The following is a 20,293-nucleotide window of genomic DNA, read 5'->3' on the forward strand; positions in this document are numbered from 1 at the left end:
AACACTTGATTACATTCAATAGATAATATCCCCATAGATCAGCTACACATCAACCCTAGGCCTCATTCAAGTCTATAGGGACCCATACTTTACCAACTCTCCTACGTATAACCCTCCATGTCGCATGACATGCAGGTCTTGTCCCTGCCCTCCACCTTGCTATTTTGTGACCCTTACTTTTCATTTTGGAAATTTGGGCCAATTTGGACATTTGAGCCCTCTCCCTTGAAAGGTTTCTTCCAAAGGTATAACTTTCTGTTTCCTCACATTCCTCTTCACCAAATTGGCCGTCCCCCTACGTTTCTTCTTGGTTTTTTGTTTCAATCCATGCATGCACCAAGGGCATGGGTGAGCTGTATTTGCACCTTGAGTGCAACCCAGCATACACTTCATTGTCTTCAGATCCCCACCAAGATGCCAATCAAAGTCAAAGCTCCCTAAACCATCAACATCCAGCTTCTCACCCCCTATTTGTGACTTTATCACATCAGTAACCCAAGGCAATTTCTCAAAGACCCATGATAGCACCTCGTGTGTCTCCTTGGGAACGATGGTTTAGTGTGTGAAATATTGTCATTCCCTTGCTCTTGAAAATCAATTGTGCTCTCTCCCTCATCATCGGGCTCTTCTTCAAACAGTGGTAGCAGATGGAGACTTAAAGGTTGCTGCCCATAGTGTGGTTCATGAGTGCGACACTCATTCTCTCTAGCCTTCTTCCCTTCACAATCTGGCACTCCTTGGAACCTATAAAACATTGAAATCAAACAAAATGTTAAGTCGTTCCCTATAAATGAGCACAGACCTAATGCATACAAGGCTACTTGTGTTACTTACATCCAGAAGGCAACCCATAGAACAATATCATTGCCTTGAACTCATTGATTTTGAATGAAACATTACCATCCGCAGTCTTCTTCTTTTCCCATGCTGTAAATGGTAAGTGTATCGTTGATGTGATAGTAATCCCCAATCCTGCATTTTAAATCTTCATTGCTCACTCCCTTTGCTAGAAGAACCCTCTTTGGTAGCGGAAAAAGGTTGTGCATGATACCTTTCTTATACGAAGGGTGTCTCTTAGTATAATTGATGAAGAGCTTTGTCACCCTTCGTGCTAATGCCTACCTCATCACATGCATTAACAACATCAACACTGCTGATACTTTGGGTTTTCTCTTGTATGATTTCATTGGAAACATCCATACGTATCTTCTTGCAATGGGGATCCCTAATCATTTTAAGCACATGCTCCCTCGTTGTTGGTGAAAGACCACAAGAGCTCATTACAATCCCCGGTTTGATTAGAACCTGTGACATCATGAAGGAATACTCTAAAAACCAGCAAAATTACATTGACATTACACAAGTGCACACATGATTTACATTGGCATTTTGAAGTGGAAGTGCTAGAGAATAAGAAAGAGGAGCCATACCACACTACTTGAATTCTTTGCTTACGAGCGCCCCCCCAACGATAAGTGTTTTGATGTGGTTGAGTCACCTCTTACGCTTCCTAGCTCCAATAGGAGTGCTTTTCATGTGGGAGATGGTCTGCGTATGCTTTTCCACACACGCTGCTCTCTCTTTATTTACACCCTCAAGCTCCTTGATTTTCGCTTGAACCTGGAGTAGGCCTTGGTGTACACTAGCAAGGTTAACTTGAAGTGTATGCAACTGTGATGACAAGTAGAAGACTCTACCAGCGTCAGTTGCTAATCTCTTGCAATAGCCGAGCATCCCATTCTCACCATCTCCCCACATACTAAATAAATGATGGTAAGTCTTTGAAAGTGGGTGGGTAATGCGCTCTTGGGTCAGCTGGGTATAGATGCCCATCAACCCATAGATACACATTAGTGTGACCCCCTCGTCTACATATATTCCTCTCCTATTCTATGAGATAAACCTTGCCCGAAGTTGCATACTCTTCAACACCCACACATGCAAATCCACCTTGCCTCGATTCAATGGCACATTAGTGTTAGTGATTTCACGCAATGCTATGCTTAGAAGGAGTTGATATTGGAAAAGAAGAGGGAGGCCCTAAGATCACAGTAGAGAGAGAGAGAGAGAGAGAGAGAGAGAGAGAGAGGGATATGAGTTGGGATTCCAGAGTGAGTGCATGCCATAACCTTCCAAGGAGTTGAGATTAGAGAGAGGGATGATGCAGTCACATGAGAGAGAGAGAGAGAGAGAGAGGAGAGTGTGTGTGTGTGTGTGTGTGTGTGTGTGCAGGCCATTAGCTTACAGTAGAGAGAGAAAGGAAGAGTTGAGAGTAAATGAGAGGATTGCAAAGAGAGAGAGAGATAAAGTGAGGCTATGAAGGCCAAGCTCACAGTAGAGAGAGAGAGAGAGAGAGAGAGAGAGAGAGAGTTGGTTCAATTTTGGGGAGGAAAAGAGATTGAAATTTGATTTTTTGACATATATATGGGTTTGGGATAACTTTTAAAGAAAAAAAGTTCAAAAATGAGAGAAAAAAATTCACTATTTTTTGACATATACATAGATTTGAGATAACTTTTAAAGAAAAAAAGTTCATAAATGAGAGGAAAAAAAATTCACTATTTTTGGCCCCCTCTTAGTTGGGAGATTGATAAAGTGAAAAGTGACAAGAGATCTTTGATTTGGTTGATTTGGTGGGAAAATGGAGGCATTAAATGAAGGAGAAAAAGGTGGAGGCATTCAATGATGAGTTAGAGTGGGTTTTAGGAAAAAATCAAGGTTAAAAATTAAATGTTTTACATATATGGACCTAGGGTGGTCAGTTTCAAAGTATAAACCTTGCAAAACGGAAAAAACGAATTTGTCCATTTTGGGCCCTCCCTTAGTTACGAGTTTGCTAGAAAGAGAAGAGGAGAGAGAATGACAACATTAGATCCTAATTTTGTAGGGGAGTTATGGGCTAGAAAGCTCAAATTATAGGCTCCAAGTAACCCTCTTGATTGACCTTGTCTCTTTAAGAAAGCACAAAATTAGCCTTAATTCCTAAAAATTAGGAATTCTTACAAGGCCCAAAAGATGTCCAAAGGTCTCCTAATGTATGGAATCCTTCACCACTGAATTTCAGTTTAGCCTACAGTTTGTATTACGGACAGAACCCCCACTACAATAGTTCATGGCATGATGCTTGAACACAAATTTAATAGAAGAACAATTGAATATAGAATAGGTCATAGGAATGACCATTCTTTGGAGGAGAGAGAGACATGTTTTAAAAAAAACATTTAATTGAAGCATAATTCTTTGGAGGAGAGAGAGACATGCTTTAAAAAAAACATTTAATTGAAGCATAAATGAAAATTTATGTGTTTTATCACTACAATTCATTAAAGAATTTCGATTGTATTAAAAAATCATTCAATTGAATGCTTCTCAAGCTTGAGAGGGATTAAGAAGAGAGAACATTTGGAGATTTAAAAAAAAAGACCATAAACCACACTTTACCTCCTAGATTACTTGATTCTTTAATCAACGTAGCAGCCCTCAACCAATCAATTGGTTTGGTATGTTGATGAAGACTCCAAGAAAGATTGAAGAGAGAGAGAAACTCCAATCTCTCCAATTTGTAGATGATTTTTAGAGGATAATAGAAAATATCATTATTTCAGTATAATACTGGCATGGTATAGTTCTCATATTTTTTTACAAAGGGCTATAGATTTTGGCAGATTTGAAAGTATTTGGAAGCATGTTACATATGTACATGTACTTGATGAGGTGAGAAGAAAACTAGATTCCAAGGTAGAAAAATGTAACTTTATTGCATATTTCCCTTGAACGTAAAGGTTATAAAGATTATAACCCCACCATGTGTGAGATACGAGTGAGTAGAGATGTTGTGTTTGATGAGATGAGTAGTTGGTACGCACCAGTGAAGGATTCCATAAAGACTGATGTAAACAATAATGTGGTTATTGCGATGAATAAAGATCTATGTTGTGCTTGATGAGATAAGTAGGTACACACCAGTGAAGGATTCCATAGAGGTTGATGTAAACAATAATGTGACAAATGGAGATGGTTGTAGGAAATGGAGAGTAGCAAATCACATGTACTTAGTGGTTCTATTGTTAGACCAAAGTCAAGAAGGTTGAGGCAAAATGCCAAGAATTATGACACACCATTTGGTGATACTACATGTGCTGAAAATTTAACAAATTCACATGTATCACATAGGAAAAAAGAGAGCCTAATGTTTCAACAAGCCATTCCTTTGTTGATGGGGATAGTGGCTCAGAATAGAGTCTCAATGAGGAGTTTGGAATCTTGATTGTTATTATACCTGGTGTGTACAAAGGGCCAAACATGTGTTAATAACACCTGTAGTGATCCAGGTGTACATGTAAGTTTATGAGGGTCAGATATCCAATGGATAGGTTGAGATATGAGGGATATACAACCTATCATTATGCATATATGGTTAAAGCAATACAAGATATAGAGACCATATGTTTTGAGGGGATACTTAGAAATAAGTATTGAAAAGATACCATGGATGATGAGATGGTTACATTGGATGCAAATGAGACAAGTGATATAGTGTGCTTGCCTAAGGAGAATAAGACAATTGGATGCAAGTGGGTCTACAAAGCAAAGCAAAATTCAGATGGCTACATATATAGTTAAAAGAAATACAAGAGCTAGAGCCCACATGTTTTAAGGAGACACTGTAAATATGCATTGGGAAGATGCCATAGATGAGAAGATAGCTACATTAATAGATGCAAATTAAACATGTTATTTAGAAAGTGGATAAAAGTGAATCTACAAAGTAAAGCAAAATTTAGATGGATCTATGAGCAAGTACAAAGCAAGATTAGTTTTGCCAAGGGATATGCATAGACCTATGGGATTACTTATGAGAAGACTTTCACTCTAGTTGCTAGAATGAAAACTTTGAGAGCAATCATTGCTATGGCTACAGCTAAAAGATTTACATCAAGTGAAAGTAAAGAATACATTTTTACATAGTGATTTACGAGAGGAGGTCTACATGGTGCACATCAAGATTTTATTTACAGGTTACGAAAAGCCTTATATGGCTTGAACCTACAACATAGTCAAACAAAATAAAAGAGTATCTTATTACTATTAGATTTCACATATCTACAACACATTTTTCACTTTATGTGAAAAAGATTAACATGATCATTGTGCTAGTAATAATCTATGTTGATGACTTGGTAAAGATGCTTCTTAAGATAAAGTATAAAATGAAGGATTTGAGTGAGATATGGTACTTTCTAGGTATACAGGTGAAGTTTGAAATGAAGGATTGTGAAACTCCTTAGATATATAGATGATTAGATCACATGATGGGATTTGGATTTTTTTTAGCTAATATGCTTTGGACATGTTATCCAAGTATGGAACATAGGTTGTATGCCAATCGCAGTGCCATTGGAGTAGAACACGCAAAATCACATCCTTGAGATGTGAATTAACTTTTTTTTTTCTAACTTAGTCTCTAAGTGCTATGTTTGTGAAAACCCACTTTTCCATTTCAAACGCCATCCTAATCATGTCCTTTGTATATTCAAGTGATGATGGAACGTAAGAAAGTGGTTGAACAAAACCCTATGTTTCAAGGTTTGAGATTTCTTATCCCCTAGGCTAGTTTTGGCATTGTAGCATTATTTGGCATGATATATGCCAATTTATAGTGTGCACTGATTGACAATTGAAATTTGAAAAGTGAGAATGGGCTTGCAAGTTAGCAGATCCCAGGTTTGAACCTCGGCACCATAGCTCAAAAAAACTCACAAATGAAGAAGAAATCTGAAAATATATTCGACAAAAAGGACTTGTCTGATGTCTCAATTAAATGATGGCACTGATCAGCATTGTTTGCCCACCATTATACAATTTCATAAAACCAGAATTACGAATTCACACGCATATACGGACTCATGGCCCAACACATGTAACCATGTACCTGTGTGTGTGTGAGCATGTTAGAGGGTGGTTTGTTGTGGTAGGGGGGCAGGGAGGTGGATCACTTGAGGTGCAGATTTCCAGACAGCACACAGATTGACAGAGTCCCAGGAATGAACTGTCAGCCATACAACAAGAACCAAGAGTTTACCGCTTCATTACTGATTAGTCGACACAATTACCCATGTAACATTTACTCCCTATGATACAAGGGCTGAGACTTTGAAAGAGCTCTTAGGATATTAGTGAGTAGGAGAATATGATGTCGCAAAACTTGACCTTCACTTGCTCAAAAAGTAGACAAGAAGAAAAACTGTAACAAAAGCTGCCACCAATGTCAGCAAGTTTTTTCCTGATTTTGCCTCAAACACCTGATATAAAGATCATAATTAGCTCCTCTCTCTCGCTCTCTCTCTCTCTCTCTCTCTACACACACACACACACACACACACACACATGCACAATCTTTTTTGGGAGAGGGGGGGGAGGGGGGGGGGTGCGGGAAAGGGAAACCACTATTCTATTACTTTACTGTACAAAGAGAAGCACTATTTCTCATTAATTCACATAACTAAAAACAATGGAAAAACAAATCTAGATATGGCTAATCTAGCTGTTGGAGCTGATGGCAGTCATAAATTGATTGACGCAATGATTGACGGAAGCAGTAATACTTGTCAATCGCGGGTGATTGGAAAGCCAATCAATTGCGTGCCCTCCAAAGTAACTAGAGAGCCCAAAATCTTGTCCATTCAAATTATTGCTAGCCTTCTCTCATATCTGCCACCTGGAGAAATGTGTACCAAGAAATCTGGCAATCAAACACAAACCATGCAAGAAATCTTGGTGTGTCAATATAGCACCATAAAAAGTGTTGGATGGTCTCATTAGATCATAAGCACCTTGGGCATTGAGGAGTAGTTATCTTTCTTTTTGCCAAAGGTTTACCAACAGGGAGTACTCCTGCAATACATCTCAAGAAGAATACTCATTGTTTTAGTGACAACTTGCTTTTCCATACTCGCTACAAAGTTTGTTTCCACCATTGTGCTGCTGACTTATTCATATGCCATAACATGTTTGCATGCTCCGAGAACCAAGGCCACGGAACGCTCAATCTGTAGACTCTTGCTATTGTAATTTGTGAGAGAGGAAATTTTACTAAAACAAGTGTCCCTTGTGTATGTAGTATGCAATCTTCCAGTCTATTGTGTTGAGGGTCATGTAACACATTCTCAAAGGACTGCAGTTGGGTTCTAATTTGCTGCCATGAATGTCTATAATGCATACCCAAACCCCATCTTCTTTGGGCTTGTGGGAAAGATAAAAAAACATCCCTCCCAGGATATGACATCTTGCACACTACATATTCCTTTAATAGATAGGAAATAAGATGGTCAAAGTGTTGTAATTGTCATGCTTCAACAAATTCCCTATCTATGGAGGCCCTCCAGGACAATGCAGATATTGGAGCACTTCTTTCTAGTCAGCAATCAATTTGCTTATATATTGGCAACAGCCAGGAATCTTGTCGTGCACGTATCCAAATACTATATCCCAATATTGTAGCTGTTCCCAAATGAGAATGTTTGAAACTTTGTACGCATTGCTTCTCCCACGAGTGCCCAAGGTTGTTCCTAAGCAAGAAAAGTATATAGCAACATTGTTTTTCTTCTAATAAATGATAATAAATATTAAGAACATTCAGTCCACCATGCATTTTGGGCAAACAGAACCTCTCATCTCTCCCATGTTTGAATATAACGAGGCTAGTATAGAGGCCGGCTTGCCTAGTTTACGTGGTGTGAACTGATTATGAGCTATATAGCTAGGTTTGTGACTCATTGTGAGCAAGTTCATGTGTGGAATCCCACCTAGAGAGAAGAGCCTCCGAAGGTATCCAGCTTCTAGTTAGCCCACTGGCTAACAGTCGTGTGAAGACTGGAGGTGCGTGGTATGGGACACAGGTTTTGAGAGTGTGGGCTTTGCCATGGTTGCCTTGGTCTCTAGCTTGGGGTGGCTTACGGTATACTTGGTTTGGAGCCTACGGTTGGGTGGCGAGTGCTAGTCGAACCCACCCATGTTCTCATGGATGTGTGTACACTTATGGAGCTGTCGTAAGTCTACCAATCACTTCTTGGAAGTTGGGCGGAAGTGGAACTCTTGCTTCAGGTGTTTCACACATGCACTCAAGACAGTAAGAGAAGTTGGGCAGTCACTCAAAAGAAGGATGCTGAAGACATAGGTTGTAGATCTGCTAGTGTAGGTAGGAAGTCAACATATGAACCCTAGCGTGAGTCCTCACTACTTGGGTTCCAACTTTCCACCCATGGGAAGGAAAGCCCATTGATGAGGATAAACCCCACTAACATGGATATTCAATTGGGGAGTCCTTGAATTAAAGTTACTTTACACTAGCTCATTGATTAGCACTAAGTGCCCTCAAATCCTTCTCTTGCATTTGTTACTATTTTGTATTAACAAGCATTCTTGACAACAACAGAAAAACACAGATTGTTCCTCCTCTTCAAAAATGATCCCAAATCAAAGGTCATGATACAGTGCTTACTTTTTTGAATCTATCGGCGGTTCCTGAAAGCATGCCCCTCGATGTATCCATCTGGTTTCCCTGGTATAAAACCAAGAAGCCTTGAAATGAGATTGTTCTGCACTAGACTAGGACATAAGGCACATATTAAATTTCTAGCAAGCAGGCAGCCCTGTGCATGTGCTGGTGTGTGCCGTCAATGCTTGTGCAAACCAGTGATACAAAATGGTAAAAGGGCATACCATTCTTTTTTATTTTGTGAGCGCGCACACGTGTGTGTGTGTGTGTGTGGCACATACGTGTGTTTTGGTGCTTCTGAAAAGCAGTGATACAAAAAGATGAAAGGGCATACCTTGAAGTAAAGCATTCAGTTATGTAAACGTGACACACATTTTGATACTTGTAAAAATCAGTGATTAAAATGGTAAAAGGGCAATACCATGAAGTCAAGCATTCGGTTCTGTGACTCAACTTCTTCATGTATGTCTGTTGTTAACTGCCCCAAGTAACGCATGCATGGTAATAAAAAAATTTCAGAAAATAATGCTAATTACATAACCTTTCAGAAAAAACATTACAGATGTTAATAAAGTAACCAAAACATGGCTAACATACCCTCTTCAGAAAGCTCACTTTGTCTTGCAGTCCATCCATATCTCTGTCGTTATCCTGCTCGGAAATCTCATGGTTAGAGTACGATGAAGAAGCTCTGTTGATGCCTTCTTCAAGCCCATCAATGAGGGAAGATCTACCCCCGCGGTGATCTCTGGAAGGGTACAAAAACACATGAATACCTTAGGCAATTCATAATACAGGTCATATGACTGGCACCATTGGTAACGTATTTTGTTTTGATGCTTCTTACAGGGCAAAACATCAATCAAAGAGTATGGATGAGCAGATGATCTCGATGGAAGGGATGAATTATAACAAGAATAAGACGAAAAGGAAAATCCATTGCAGCAAAAGCTACAACGAAAAAGTAAGAAAGCAACCTAAAACGCAAGTGATCTTTGAACTGTGAAAGCCATTTTTTGGTGAGATCTAGGGTTTGTGAACATTCAGAAAGGCAGATCCATTACTTACAGTGCGAAAAAACAGAAAAATGCAACGGGTTTCGACTATAAGCGCCATTTTTGGTAGGAACTCGAGATCTAGGTGTTTACATTGTACAGAAAAACAAAACAGAAGACATACCTGCGCGAGTTCATGGCGGTGAGAGGAGTATCGCAACAAGAATTCTTGTGAGTTCGAATAGCAAGCTGAATCTTGATTTTAACACACTAGTTTTAGTCAAGAAGATTATATATATATTTTCTTTCATGAATAAGGTATTTTTTACCACTTAGTCTAAAAATACAAGGGAATTTTTTATGGCTAAATTTTCTCTCACATGAACCAGTCCCTCCCTCCTAATTCTAATATTCAATGGGCTCATAAAGGGGTGCGGACAATAGCCTAGCAATAGAGCTATGAGCTCCTACATGTCGACATGAGTTCAAATCAAGCTCACCTCGCCCCCCTCCACCAAGGGGTAGGTTAAAACGGGGGGAGTGAGCAAATCATCATAATTTTAGAGGTAAGAACATAATAAACCTCAAAGCAAGTCAAGATACAAAGTAAACAAGAGGGAAGCCTCCCTCCTTGGCTAGCCATTCTCAACCACATCGGGCAAGAGAGGAAAGGATGCCTCTCTAAAAGACAAAAAAAACAAAAAAACACCTCCACTCATATTACTCACATGGAAACAAAAAACTCATTAGCGAATCTACCCATCAATTTGATAGATTTTTCATTTCTCTATCTGTGCTACGTTGGGAAGAGAAAATATCTGTGCTACGTTGGGAAGAGAAAATCAGACTCTGGACACTGGCATCTATAGCATCCAATCTACTGAAAACACCCAGCCCAAGGCACACAACAACTCTACATGTACCCTATGAATCTTTGCTGACACATTCGAACACCTTACTCTCTTTAATCTAAATTAGCTGACCCTCTAAAATGTCCTCTAAGGTGTGATCTGACTCTAAAGAAACATGATCTTCAACTCTATCTTCTCAGCTGACCTCCTCTAACAACCTGCTAACCTAAACGGGACCTAAACTAACTCTAGCTCACTCTCAACTGACCACTACCTGACTGCAATCTGATTTAGCTAACTGCCACCCTGCTGACCTCTGTCAGAATCTTGTCCTCTAGACTCACAGACTTTCTTCTAGGTCCATCAACTCTCAAAACCCTTGGTCTAGAACTCTACTAAATATGTCAGCACCTCACTTTTGACTGTCTCAGCTGCCTCTTACTTGACCCAACTGATTCAGTTGACTAAGATTTTCTCACCTTTGTGTCCTCTGACACTCACAATCCTTCAAGCACCACAAATCCTATAAAGATTCACTAATCTGACTCAAATCTTTCCACTTATGTATTCTCTAAGACTCACAAACCCCTAACACCCTAGACCTCACAATGATTTAGCTTGACAATTCCTAAACTGACATCAAGTGACTCTTAGCTGATTATTAGATTCCATTCAGCCCACAACACTGTCTGACTGACTCTAACTGTCTGACTGACTCTAACTGTCCTAGACTAGACCCAAAATAGTTTCCTCTAAATCCAAAAAGACCAATTCTAACCTTCTACACACTCAGCAAATTGATTCTGATACTTAGCTAACCCTGTTTGACTTTGAAGACTTTCAGTTGATGCTATCTGAATCAAACCTGACTTAACACACTTCAGATCTTCACTCACAAGTGTTTTTCTCCACAATCTCAATCAAAATGACACAAACAAACCACCATATGACAAAACTCATTCATCCACTCACAAAGGATTCAAACCACCAAGCACTTTGTCTACTACATATAGATGAAAACAAATCAGTCTCTCAAAACAACCCTAAGACCCTGGGCTCAAACAACAGTAAAAAACACAAAAACAAGGAGAATCTCCACAACATCAAAACACCTTGTTGGACTCTGCAGTCAGCTCAGCAGAGCTCTACTTCTTCAAACATAAAACCTATTTTCTTCTTCAGTAATCTAGAGTTGGGACAAGTCTTGGGTGTGGTACCAAGTTCCAACAGAGATGCAAAAAGAGTTATTGAGCTTGCCTCTGCAACCTACAGTAAACTCTCTGATTCTCAGGCACTCCCTCTGCTCTACTCTAGCTTAAACCTGCTCACATTGCATTGACATCTTCTTCCTCATAGTTTTGCTTTTCTCTAAGTCTCTCCTTTCGCCTATGCAATCTCTTTTTTTCCGATTGGGTCTTTCTTGCAACCTCTCCTTTCGCCTATGCAATCTCTTTTTTTCGATTGGGTCTTTCTTGCAACCTCTAGCAAAAAGATCCCTTCTCATTCCCCAAAAAAGACTTTTTTACCTTTCTTCCTAGAATAAGTTACCGCCCCCGATTTCTTAGAGCTTGCCATTCTCTTTCTTTTCTTGTCGCCTGTGTTCTTCTAGATCTCCACCCATCTCTCCACAAACTAACGTCTCTTTTAGCAAGTGTATGGCCTACCCACATGTCTTGGCCATTTTATTTCCAACTAGGGTGATCACTTTTGCCAACAAACATTCATTCCAAGCTATGATATATACATTACAATACTCTATACATCATGTTTGTTTAGGGCACAAAAATCCTCTCACATATTGCCCCGACCCCCTTGATGATAAAAGTTTTTCACTTTGTGTCCTTTGCTTTACATAGTTCTGATGTGATATGGCTTCAATCTCAGGCCGCTAACTCTATTTAGATGCATTCTTCCATCAAGATCCTTCAATTGGTAGCTCCCGCGATAGAAAACACTTCATGGACAAGTGGTAGAAAAATCCTCTCACATATTGCCGCAACCCCCTTGATGATAAAAATGTTTCACTTTGTCTCCTTTGCTTTACATAATTCTGATATGATATGGCTTCAATCTCAGGCCACTCTATTTAGATGCATTCTAACATCAAGATCCTTCAATTGTTAGCTCCCATTAGAAAACACTTCATGGACAACATAAGGACCTTCCTACTTCACTCTGAACTTGGTTTGGAAGTGGTATCAAGGGCACTGTTATACCTCAACACCATCATAGCTTTCTTCAAATCCTTGCTGCCTAGCTTCTCATTGAAGGCTTGAATCCTTTTTTGACTAGTCTTCTCATACCATCTGATAGCTTCATCCCTATCCAGAAGAAGTAAATGTAGGCTAGTCCATCTCTATTTTTCCTGTTCCTCCTATGCCAAATCATGTTGTAAAATAATGTTAAGTGAAGGAAGCATGATATTAATGGGCAACACACACTCTTCACCATAGACCAAATGGTAGGGAGTGAACCCTATTGTATTCTTTTCAGACACCCTATATGCCCTCAAATCCCTATCCAAATACATATCCCAATCTTTTGGATGTTCTTCCACAAGCTTGAACAACAGTTTCTGTAAGACACCATTAAATCTTTCCCATTGCTTTGGGGATGATAAGGACTAGCAAACCAGTGCTTTATGTCTAGCATCTTAGCCAGATATTTCATCACATCAGCCCCGAACTCTCTTCCTTGATTAGTAACCAACTCTAGAGGGACTCCAAAATGACAACAAATCATATCATAAAGGAATTTACACACATGTTTGGCTGTAGCACTACCGGTTGCCTTGGCTTCTCGCCACCTAGTCAGATAATCCACTGTAGTGATAATATAATGCTTCCTATTTCTAGTCCTCCCTGGAAGAGGTCCTATAACATCTATACCCCACTTTTCAAATGCTCTATAGCTCATAATATGATGCATAGGTTCTGGAATCAGACCCTCTTCTGGAATGCCTAGCACTCATGACAACTTCTGCATAAATGAGTAACATCTCAATTCATGCTTGGCCACATAAGCTTGGCTATCAATACCTTTCTCTTTGTGATCACCCATGAAGTGATTCTCTACCTTGATATAAAGGCTCCTAGACCTTTACAATATGATAAAGACTTGTTCTGCTAGCTCATGGGCACATGCCATATTTGGAATGCTTGAAAACTGTTAAGAAGTCTTCTGACCTTCAACAACCAGTCTTCTAACCTTCAACAACCAGTCCTTTATCTCATCCTTGTTGAACTTCCAAGTGCCCTGTACTTGCCTTTTTTTTTCCCTGAAAAGATCCTTTCATTAGTTATAAAAAAGCCCAATGGACTACAAACCCTCTCCTGCTCATAAGAAGGTAGAGCAGAGACCAATCAAGGCAGCTAGGGAGACTCTCCCTAGGTGCAAAAAAGTACAAATAAATTGAGAGGCTATATCATACAATAGGAGGGGGGAAAATCCAAACAGGTGGCCTGTAGTGCCAGCGGGGGTACCCGCGTGTAGAGTATAGAAAGGGCCGCTGCGCCAAGTGGTGTGGAAAGCCTGGCGTCGCAAGATCGCTCGATTCGCCCCGGCGGATGCAGTCATACTGTCCTCGTAGGGTGTGAATCAGCTCCTGCCAGATAGCCCGAACAGTCTCTGCTGGTGGCTCCAATCTCCCCTCAAAAGCCCTGAAATAACGGGCTCTCCAGGTGAACCATATGGTGAGGCTGCTGAGGAGCTCCCATCGTAAATCCCTCTCCTGTGTCCAGCCGGCTAACGAGAAATCCGGTGAAGGAACCCCAATGAATCTGATGGCCTGGCTGGCATGCTCCGTCTCGTATCCCATAGCTAGCCTTGATGAAGTCGACCAAGCAGCGGCTCCCCACGTATACATTCCCTCTGGAGAGAGGGGGGCCAAAATGCACAGAATCCTCAGCCAAATATGTTGCGCGCAATGTCGCTGTGTCTCCAATGGGTGGCCGCATCGGACGTAGGCCGGCGGAAGGCCACTGTAGACAAGCCAGGTGCCAACTGAGCCCCTGTGGGCAACCAGCCTGGAAAGCCGAGATCCTGTGTGCCTGTCTGCTAGCCCAGAGCCTGGTCCAAAAATCCTCCAAGAACTCTTGTGAGAGTCCCTATAGCTGCCAATGCTCCGATGCAGCTGGAGAGACCATCCTCCTCGCAGTCAAAATATGCCTCCCCAACCGAACAGTGTACTGGAAAAAGGTGATCTCTGTGGCCTCGAGGGACGCATAAGGATCATTCCACTCGTACTCGCCAGGGTCCCACTAGAGTCGGGGCCAAGGGGCGCGCAGCATATGCCCATATGCGCCAATCAGAGTCCACATCTGCAGGGTCTGGATCAATATGCCACTTTCAAGAAGCGGCGGCCACTACTCGTATCCTCTGAAAGATGCACTCTGCAACCAAAGGTGACTCCGCCTCCACTCTCTGAAGTCTACCCTCATCCTGTATCTCATAGTAGAGGCATCTACCATCCTCAGTGCAAGCTCTGACAACAATCAGGATCTCCAACTGTGTAAAGGCTCCCATCCACCGTGGGGCCGTTGGCTCGAAAGGCGTGAACCACTCCTCAGTGAGTGCCTCCTGAATGTCATCCCTCATAATCAGCCCCCCTCTGAAGTGACTCAGCCTCTCCGCCTGGATCTCCTCCGGGAGACTGCAAAAGGCCTGACAATCTCTAAAATTGCGTGTTGGGCTAGCCACCAATGGTCCCCAGGCTAGACGAGGCCGAGAACCCAGCATATGACCCTGCTCTGTGCGTACCGCGGGGCTTCAGATGAGCGGCTGTCTGGCCTGCTTCTCATCACAAGTGGGAGGTCTCTAAGAAAGCCTCGGTCTCAGCAACTCCCAAGCTCGCAGGATGCTCAAGGCAAATCTGTCCACCCATCCTCAACTGAGGCCTGTCCTCCTCATCTCTATGAAGATCCACTGTATCTGTGGTGCCCAAGTGCCCCCTGTTGAGGGAGCTCTAGCCTGCAAGCCGCTGAAAAAGAAGCTCCTTCCAAGGCTCAGTGCCTGGAAGCAACCCCCGAACAATAAGCTTCCCCAACAAGGCTCTACTCTGATCAGCTGGATCTATAATGCCCAAGCCCCCTTGGGCCAGCGGAAGAGTAATAACTGCCCAAGCAACCTTTGCTCGGGCCGGCTAACCATCCCGCCCTGACCAAAGAAAGTTCCTGATCAGCCTCTGTACCTAGCTGATGCAAGAGCTTGAAAAAATCCAGCAAGACGTGATATACCACATAGTTGCTAAAAGCACCTGATTTTTCACCACCACCCTCTCAGCCAAGGAAAGCCGAGCTGTACTCCAATATAGAAGCTTCTTCCGAATGCTCAGAAGAAGCGGGGCGATTTGCTACTCTCAGGTGAAGTCCAATCTAGCATCCCAGATACCCACTGATGTGCCAGGAGGAATCCATCTAAAACCTGGGTCTGGGCTCCATGTTGGAGCGGGAGCGCTAGTGATCTAAAAAGCCACTGTCTTGCGCCAATTGATCAATGCTCCTGAAGCCACACCAAAAACCTGTAGAGACTGCTCTGCTCTCTATAGATTGGCCTCCTTGCCATGCAAAAACAATCCCGTGTCATCAGCAAACTCAGAATCAAGCAAGTCCTCACCCTGGAAGCTAGAGTCCTCTCAAGCTAGAGTCCTCTCAAGCCAACCTCCTCTGCTGTTAGATACATGCTCATAGCCTCTGCAAAGAAAAGAAAAAGGAACGGAGCGAGAGGGCATCCCTAACGGACTGATCTGGTCGGCCCCCGTCCTCCTGCCATCAACACCTGGCTACGAGCTGTGGAATATAGGGCCGCCACTCCTCGAATCCAGTCTGGCTTAAAACCCAGGCGAAGCATAGTGCCCTCCAGAAAACCCCAATCGACTCTATCGTATGCCTTCTCAAAGTCGAGAAGCATAACAACCAAGTCCTCACCGAGAAACCTAGCTCGGGCCGTCGCCTCCCAGAAGGTGAAGATGTTGTCAAGGATACTACGCTCCTTGATAAAGCCTGTCTGGGTAGCATGAATCAAATCCCCAAGGAAGGGCTGGATCCTCAAACTCAAGGCCTTGGCTAGGACCTTGTTAACAGTATTGAGGATCGTAATAGGCCTCCATTGCCGAATATCATTTGACACTCCCTCCGCCTTGGGGGATAAGAAAGATCAAGCCCTCTGAAAAACTCTGTGGCATCACCCCAGTGTCCAAAACATGCTAAAAACCCCTGTGGAGGCCTGGCCCCAAAAGGTCCCAATAGCGCATAAAAAAAAGGCAGGCGTCAAACCGTCCTCCCCCCCAGGGCAACTATGACGCAGGAGGGCCCTCAAAGCCTCAACAAGCTCATCCTCTGAAAGGGGCGCACCCAAAGCTGTGCGCATACGATCTGTGACCCTCCTCTGCACATGGGTCCATAGAGTCCTGTCTGCAAGCATCACGTGCCCTCCGTGGGTGGCTGGCTCCGCTGAAAGCAGGTCTCTATAGAACTCAGTGGCAATAGCTCTAATCTCCTCGGGCTCAGTGGCTAATGATCCGTCCTGCCTCCTAAGCTGGCGTACTCCTGCTCGAGCATGGCGGGGTCCGGTGATCTCAAAAAACTCCCCAGTCACTCTATCACCAAGCTGAGTCCATTGAGAGGCCTGGCGATGATAGTAAAACTCATGTCTCTGCTCCTCTACCTCTTGAACCTCCTGACGTGCCTGGCTCAGCTGGGATGCCACCCACTCACATGTGGGCTGCTGCTCCTGATGAAGGCGCTGGAGCGAAGCAAGGCTACGTCTCAAGCGACGCTCCCGCTCTCGTGTCTCTCCTAGCCGTGTCAAGGCTGTAGCGTGCAAAAAAGAGCTGAGCTCGATGAGCCCCTGGGCACACTGGCCTGCTGCATCTAGGTCAGAGCTCTGGCTATCCTGCCATATTCTCTCAATGTCCTCCAAAAGACTGGTGTCTATAAGTATCCTCTCTGGGATCCTCAACTGCAAGCTGGTCTCCCGTGTCCTCTCCTCAAGAGTCAAAATAACTGGCTCATGGTCTGAGAAAGAGGTGCCAGCGAGAGGTGCCAATGGAGCCACCACGCTCCCCGACCCTGTCGCCCACATAGAAGCGATCAATCCGTGATAAATTAGTCCCTCCGTGCCGGCGATCCGACCAAGAAAAACTAAGACTGTCCTGAGAACGGGAGAAAGCCTCATGCCGCCATGCATCAGTGATCCGCAGTGTCATACAAAATCGCTCCCAAGCTGTACGCTCCGTGCCGTGCACTGTAACATGACTGCCTCCCACCTATCGGCCGGGTCCTCAAGCATGTTGAAGTCTCCCCCAACACACCAATGTGCAGCCTCGGGCAATGCATCTGTAATAACAAGGGTCCACAACTCTGCTCTGGCACTAGCATGATTGGGCGCATAGACATTGAGCACACCAATGTGCTCATCGTGCATCCTCAGAATAACATATTGCGCTCTACCAGGCACAATGACCCCGCGATCCACAATGGCCTGCCCACCGCCATGCATCTGCAATGACCATACATATTCCTCCCTGCCCTCCCAAGGGGCCAAAACCTGCAGACCAAAAATTGTCCCATCTGCAAGGCATCACCAAACCATATCTCCGAATCCTGCTCTCACTCAAATGGTGCTCCTGCATCATCAAAATATCAATACTGCCCCCAACCAGGCATCTCTGAAGCTCCTGCCTCAAGCAACCACGATAACGTACATAGTGTACGCCACCAAGGCCCTGTATATTCCATGAGATGGTCCTCATGGATGACCTGCTGAGGTGGAGGCTGTCTCAGCCATACGGTAGGCCTTCGCAAGCGGCTTGGATGGAGAGTAATCCCCATCCGAGCGACTACGAATCTGCCCACCCGACCGGTATGCTGCAAGAGTCTCAGACCAGGCGCCAGTGGGGCTGTGTCCCATAGGCGACTACCTCCCGCTTAGAGAAAGAATCCTCATGTATGCATACATAGCCAAGGTCTCGCGCTAGGTCTGCCACTATGTGAACCACCAAGTGTCGATTCCTTGAGGCATCCGCACTCCTGATATCAAAGAAATGTGCCAACTCCCAGAGTCGGCCTACCGTGTATGTAATCTCCAAATCGCTCACATGGTGAGAAAACTCAACTGCCTGTGTCTGCAAAATACTAATAGTAGCAAGATCCAGAGTCCACTCCCGATCGCTAGTGCCGCAAAGAGGGAAGGAGAAGGCCACCGCTGAATCAAGTGCCTCCTCCCCTCGGGCCGGAAGTATCACCACATGAACTCTGATAGGTGCTGGCTCATGGGGGCCCTCCGCTCCAAATAGGCATGTAAAGGAGTAGTCGAAAGCCTCCGAGCGCTGTCTAGTGGCGAGACTACTCAGCCGACTGTGGATAAAGGATATCCGTGAAGCACAAATTGGCATGGTAGGTCTCCTCTGCGGTACACGAGCAAGGTCGGTGCTCAGTGCCCGTCGGACTGCAAGTGAGCAGCGCTAGGGCACTGCCAGTGCCTCCCGTCGGGGAGCTGAGGCGCGTGGAGGGGGAGGAGGGGGTGGGGAAGGAGACACTGAAAATGCGGGAGCGGGAACGGGAGGAGGCGAGGGTGGAAGCGAGGCGGGAGGGGGGGTGGGGGAGGGGGGGTGGAGGTGGAGGTGGAGGTGGAGTTGAAGGGGGGGCGCTGGCATCTCCTGATCCTCAGTCTGCGCTGGGGTCTCCTCCTGGAGGGGAGCAAAGCTGTTCCTCACTGGAACCCAATGATGCTGAGGTTGTGTCTGCTGCTGCGTCAGTCTCAGGGCATGCTGTTGTGGCTGTCTCCCTCTACGGCGCCCCTGTCCAGGCTGCCAATCAGAGGTCTCTGTGGGCTGAGCAGGTGTCCCAGAGGCTACCTGCCGAGCCGCATCTGTGGGACGGGCCATCAGAGGTCTGTGAAGGTTGGGGTCTCCTGCGAGGGCAGGCTTTGGCCAGGTGGCCGACCTGCCTGCAAATGAAACACTGGTTCGGGAGCCCTGAAAACTCCACTCTCTGATCGATCCATCCCCCCCATCCTAGGTAACTGAGTGACCTTCGGAAGGGAGGAGATGTCAGGTACCAAAACTTTGACCGAAGGCAGGCCCGCTGCTCTAGCCACCACTGAAGCTGTTGTGGGGCCAGTCTCAAGCACCGAGCCCACCACAATGATCCTATCCTGGAGAGGAGCGGAAGGTACTCGCGGGCGAAGTTCATGAAAGCAAACTGTGACATGGAATAGGCGCTCTCCCTGTTCGGCTGTTGCCGGGTCGAAACCATGCTTCCAATGTGAAGAAGGCCCGAGCGCCCCTGATGTCAAGGAGACTCATGGCTAGGACCTGGGCCACCCTCTAGGCTATCTCAAACTCAATCTGGTAATGGCCGCGGCCCAATAACTGAACGTCCAGGATCTTGCCCACATCTGCAAGAAGGCGGCGGGCCTGGAGAAGATCCCAGATCTCCCCTCTACTGGGGCGGGTGCCAACTATATGGCAGATGGTGGGATGTGCCTGGAGGCATTCCACCTTTGCGGCGAGGCTCGCTTCCTCTTCTGGCAAAAGAGAAAGCCTGATGGGGGTATCCTCAGCAGGGGCGGGCGAGGGGGCTGTGAAAGAGTCCCTCTAAGAGGTGGGGCAGGAGGGGCCTCCATCAGCATTCTGAAGCTGAGTCGAGGGCGAAGCGGGACGGGGGGGAAGCGCAGAGCGGGGAGGGAAAGACCGAAAGCGAGGGGGGGAGGGGCGGATGACAGAGGGGGGGAGGCGAGGGGGAGGGGGAGCGGGAGGAAGGGCGCGAGAGGGGGCATGAAGGGCGCGAAGGGGGGGGGCGGGGAAAGGGCGAGGGCAGGCGGGCAAAAGTAGGTGGGCGCGAAAGGGGGGCAAGTGGGCAAACGGGTGCGAAGGGGCAGGCGGGCACGAAAGGGGCAGGCGGGCGCGGGGGGGCAGGCAGACACGAGAGGGGGGCAGGAGCAGGCAAGCA

The 20,293-nt window shown here is 44.9% G+C and overlaps 1 protein-coding gene across 4 annotated transcripts; it reads right to left on the reverse strand.

Moving 5' to 3' along the window:
- Positions 1–5,763: 5,763 nt before the first annotated feature.
- LOC147606224 (bet1-like SNARE 1-1) lies at positions 5,764–9,874 on the reverse strand. 4 transcript variants are annotated; one of them, XR_015265022.1, is made up of 7 exons: positions 9,677–9,832; positions 9,095–9,245; positions 8,919–8,975; positions 8,722–8,794; positions 8,501–8,560; positions 6,211–6,302; positions 5,764–6,049 (listed from the first exon to the last, which is right to left on the reverse strand). XR_015265022.1 is itself a non-coding variant. In XM_086792419.1 (6 exons), exons 1-5 carry the CDS (start codon positions 9,688–9,690, stop codon positions 6,213–6,215), a joined length of 372 nt encoding a protein of 123 aa, XP_086648545.1. In that variant the 5' UTR covers positions 9,691–9,874; the 3' UTR covers positions 5,764–6,049; positions 6,211–6,212. The 4 variants fall into 4 exon arrangements, 2 of the variants coding, with proteins under 2 accessions (XP_086648545.1, XP_086648546.1); XR_015265023.1 differs by lacking the exon at positions 8,722–8,794 and having other exon boundaries at positions 6,606–8,560; positions 9,677–9,874; XM_086792419.1 differs by lacking the exon at positions 8,722–8,794 and having other exon boundaries at positions 9,677–9,874.
- Positions 9,875–20,293: the final 10,419 nt, after the last annotated feature.

This window comes from Cibotium barometz, chromosome 58, assembly GCF_041138505.1.
Source record: "Cibotium barometz isolate CiBa-2024 chromosome 58, ASM4113850v1, whole genome shotgun sequence".
Classification (NCBI taxonomy): domain Eukaryota; kingdom Viridiplantae; phylum Streptophyta; class Polypodiopsida; order Cyatheales; family Cibotiaceae; genus Cibotium; species Cibotium barometz.